The 5000-nt window shown below is 42.1% G+C and overlaps 1 protein-coding gene across 1 annotated transcript in view; it reads left to right on the top strand.

The window, feature by feature from the left end:
• The window catches only part of arhgef33 (Rho guanine nucleotide exchange factor (GEF) 33), a gene marked incomplete at both ends in the record, with an annotated part of 57609 nt that overhangs the window by 9967 nt on the left and 42642 nt on the right, over window positions 1-5000 (top strand). The window contains one exon of the mRNA XM_083650789.1: window positions 4615-4736. Within this exon, the coding sequence (XP_083506915.1) occupies window positions 4615-4736 (122 nt within the window). The remainder of the gene's footprint in view (window positions 1-4614; window positions 4737-5000) is intronic.

The raw sequence follows: 5000 nt of genomic DNA, 5'->3' as shown, positions 1-5000 counted from the left end.
GAGCTGGGCTCTCTGACAACATCTTCCACCCACTCCATGACGAGCTGGTTGAACACAGGAGCACTTTCAGCACAAGACTGATCCCACCCAGATGCACCACAGAGCGCCACAGGAAGTGGCCATCAAACTCTTGAACTCCTCCCTCAGAGTGTCAGACACTCTGGCCCAATCCCAATTCCCCCTTGGCGCTACCACTTAGCCCTTAACCGGTTTTGCTCGTTCACGTGGAGGTGTGGTGTGTTTTCCATGTCTGAAAACCAGATTATGTACGATATCAACGTAAATTTGAATATACTATCCTATAGCCTACTATAATGTTATGTTTTCCAGTGACTCCTTAGCAAACCAGGCAACTAATAAAATAGTATGATTTAAATATTAATAAGTTATCAAGAATTGACTTGCTTATATGCAATATGAAATAAGAAATAGCTTTATTTTCCCAGTTTGGCAAAATGATGATAATGAGTGGCACCCCATTTCCTAGGCGATTGATTTCAACCCCTCCCCTTTGTGGCTCCGTTTTGAAGGGCAGGGGGCAAAGTGAGGCACACTCAACGAGGGGTAGGGCTAACAATAAGAAATGGGATTGGGCCTCTGAGTCAGCCAATAATATAGCTTTGGACTGGACTCTCTCCACCCATAATGTATATGTCAATGTGCAATAACTGGACGGCGCGGTGGCTCAGTACTGTTGCCTCACAGCAATAAGGTCCCGGGTTCGAACCCCGGTCCGTCCCAGATCCTTTCTGTGTGGAGTTTGCATGTTCTCCCCGTGTTCATGTGGGTTTTCTCCGGGTGCTCCAGTTTCCTCCCACCACCTAAAGACATGTATGTTAGGGTTAATACTCCTGTCAGTGCTCCTGACCAAGGCACTGGCAAAAGAACTGGAGTTGGTCGCCGGGCGCTGCACTGTGGATGCCCACTGCTCCTAGTTCTAGGAAGGTTCCTAGTAGAGGATGGGTCAAATGCAGAGGATGAATTTCTCCATGGGGATAAATAAAGGAACCGCTAAATACTGCAATTTGTGCAAGAATCAAATAATCCACACTGTTACTGACTGACTGACCTACAGTAATGCACCTTACTCTTTATTATTATTATGACTATTAGTATTACTCACACTGCTGAATATAAGAAAATATTATGTACCTCACATATTTCACTTTTGTACTAAATAGTACTTGGTAAAGATTGTAAGAGAAGGCACATTGTGACACCTTATTGTATATAGGCTACATAGCTTCTATTTTATTGTATTTATGGTATATTCCTATGCCTCTTATAAATGTTTCAATGTTTATATTTTTCCCTACCTGAGTCTGAGCAACTGTAGCATGACTCAATTTCCCCTCGGGGGATCAATACAGTTATTCTGATTATGATTCACCAAACCTGCTTGCTTGCAGGCTACCAACTTTCTTGAGATTTTATTTTGTAGTAATGACTAACTAAGATGCTTAGGGGAAATGTAATGGGAGTAAAAGTATACATTTTATTCAGGAAAGGTAGTGGAGTTAAAGTGAAATTTAACAGAAATAAAAATACTTAAGTAATGTAACAGAACTGTAACAAAGTTTTGCTACTCTGTTACATTACACTACTGCACGTGATGAACAGACACACACACACACACACAGCATTTCTATCGCAGTCTATTCTTGGCGAGGTGGAAAGGCCTGTGAAATATCATTAGAGCTTCTGAACTGAAAGCAGAAACTAATGTAATTGAACAAACAGAGCAGCTCCTGAGAGGGACTCCTGACACGCACACATGTAAAGCCCATGGCACACCGATCAAACCTTCTCCAACAAACACAGATGTTTCTTTGGTGTGCCACGGCTGTCTGTCCGTGTTGGGAGATGTTTGGTCAGATTCCACATTAGTCTCACCCACATGGTCAGACACAACGTCTTATGTCAGCACATGTCCAGCGACGGAAGGTCTGAATCACAAGCCAAATTTCCATGTCCCGCCAAAACGAATCATGCAGCGAAATCTGATTGGCTGGGCTGTTATGGAAGTCCGTGGTTGGTCAATTCATATGTCTGTCACACCTCTTTTTTTGTCTTGCGTGGGCTTTAACCAATTTTCAAGACTTGTGTTCCAGATGTAGATCTACAGCCGGCTACTGCGAAACTAATTCCACATGTTCAATCAGTGTTTGTCTGTGTTTAGATCATGGCACACCAATCAAACATTATCCAACTAATCTTTGATTTAGTGTGCCAGAATAAAATGTCTGGATTGTGAGTTTCTGGAATCCAGGGAAATGTAGAATATCAACATTTTTTTAACCAAAGTACATTTCTAGATACGTGAATATTAACGTTATACACGTCAGAGAGTCTAATGTCTCATGTTGAAGTACATCACTGGCACTTAAGGGTGAATGGGTGGGATTGGTGGACCTGTAGCTTCGGGGTCCACCCGCTATGCCGACCACCCGCAGTGCCGACAGCCCGCAATGCCAACGTTAGGTTTAGGCGTGGGGGGTGGGAGAGGTTAGGGTTAGGGTCTGCGGGAGGTTAGGTTTAGGCGTGAGAGGTTAGGTTTAGGCGTGGGGGTGGGAGAGGTTAGGTTTAGGGTTAGGATCTGGGGGAGGTTAGGTTTAGGCGTGGGGGGTGGGAGAGGTTAGGGTTAGGGTCTGGGGGAGGTTAGGTTTAGGCGTGGGGGATGGGAGAGGTTAGGTTTAGGCGTGGGGGGTGGGAGAGGTTAGGTTTAGGCTTAGGGTCTGCGGGAGGTTAGGTTTAGGCATGGGGGGTGGGAGAGGTTAGGTTTAGGCTTAGGGTCTGCGGGAGGTTAGGTTTAGGCATGGGGGGTGGGAGAGGTTAGGTTTAGGCGTGGGGGCTGGGAGAGGTTAGGTTTAGGGTTAGGGTCTAGGGTAGGTTAGGTTTAGGCGTGGGGGATGGGAGAGGTTAGGTTTAGGCGTGGGGGCTGGGAGAGGTTAGCTCCAGCCGGTCCCCCGACATGCTGCACACCGCCTCGCTCAGCTGGTTCTGCTTGTGGACTGTCGGCACTGCGGACTGTCGGTACATAGACGCGGCACCGTAGCTTCCCCATCTTACAACCTGTTGGAAAGGCAATAAGGTTTTCAAATTAACCTTTGTTTTGTTTCATATAAATTCATGTTGAGATTGTGTAGATGTAAAATGCCAATGTTTTAGAAACATATTTTGCCGTTTTGTTTAAAATGTACGTTGATGTTCTAAATATCGCTGCTTTACAGACACGTCAAATGTTTTATTCTGGCGACTGTTCTTTTTTTCTTCAAAGTTTGAGTGGTTGTCATTGTTTATTATGTCCCTATATATATATATATATATATATATATATATATATATATGGCATTTATATATATATATATTATACAGTATATGCTTGAAACGGTTAGCCAATCAGAGCAGAGGCTTGTTAATGTTAATGAGCCTTAAAGAGATGGCGTCAGAAACAGCCATAAGGCTAAGAGAGATTATTATTATTTTATTTTTTATTAAACCTTTATTTAACCACGTGAGTCCCATTGAGATGACAACATCTCTTTGTCGAGGGAGCCCTGGCCAAGATAGCAGCAATACAGTTTCAACCATACACACAATCAAATATTAAAAGCACATAGGTCAAAGCATACAGAGGCAAATCACAGAATCAAAAGCCAAAAAGACAGACAGGAACACAAAGCAGCGCATAAGGAACCCATTAAAACACACAAAAGCAAAACATGAAACACAACATGTATGAAAGCAAAGATTAAGAGAACATATAAAACAAAAACATGACTAAGACTAAAAGAGTTCGGCCAGCTCTAACTCACATCTCACGGCGCCAAAATACATGTTGTGCTTCGGGTACTCACCACATGATGAAATATTAATCCAAAATGCACATAATTGGTCTTTTAGGAAGGAAAAGAGGTAGCCGGCACTACTTTCCAAACATGGCCGATGACCTCTTTTCCTTCCAAAAAGACAAATTATGTGTATTTTGGATTAATATTTCATCGTGTGGTGAGTACCCGAAGCACAACATGTATTTTGGCGCCGTGAGATGTGTGTTTTGGCAGATTTTTAACAGCTGTACCATTAGCCTCCATTCTATGGCAATAATTACTAACTTCACGACTGTAGCTCACTGTTAAAATGTGCGGACAGTGCCGGTAAGGCATGGTGTATCTTGGTTATGTGGGGGGGATGTGGCAAATGAGCTAAAGTTCCCCAAAAGTGGTGTATCCCTTTAAGCTTCAGTTTCTTAATTAGGTTTTCGATGTGGATTTTAAAAGTTAGACGTTCATCAATTAAAATATATTTGCACTGAGACACTAGCTCGATCAGACTGCAAATTTATGATTTTTGGACGATAATCTAATGTCTTCCTAGCATTAGAAAACAACATCAATTTAGTTTTAGAAAATGAAGGTGTCAAAATGGATTGAGAGTGTTTTTGGTACATGACAGCTTTGAAAAGACACAAAATAAACCAGTGGAAAGCATAACATAACTGTGATCATCAACATATCTCTAGTATATTGTATATATATATATATATATATATATATATATATATATATATAGTATTATTATAAAATAACTGGTATATTGTATTATTGTCTTTAGGAGGAGCTGAGTGTGGCACTGTTCCATATTAAGGATGTGTCCAGCAGACAGAGAGACGTTCAGAAGAGGATGGATCTGCTGCAGACTGACAACGCCAAGGAAGTCATCTCTGTTCCACACAGGTAGGGCTAAAACACACACACACACACACACACGCACACACGCACACACACACACACACACACACACACACACACACACACACACACACACACACACACTGCACACACTCCCCCTCTACTCCCCACTCCCTCTCTTAATAACACATCCAATACCTTTTTCTGTATGTATGTATGTACTGTATGTATGTATGTATGTATGTATGTATGTACAGTATGTATGTACAGTATGTATGTATGTATGTATGTATGTACAGTATGTATGTA

The sequence above is a fragment of the Poromitra crassiceps genome (assembly GCF_964638095.1).
Source record: "Poromitra crassiceps genome assembly, chromosome: 14".
NCBI classification, from domain to species: Eukaryota; Metazoa; Chordata; class Actinopteri; order Beryciformes; family Melamphaidae; genus Poromitra; species Poromitra crassiceps.
Note: the sequence above shows the minus strand (reverse complement) of the source record. Positions and strands in the feature narration are given on the sequence as shown.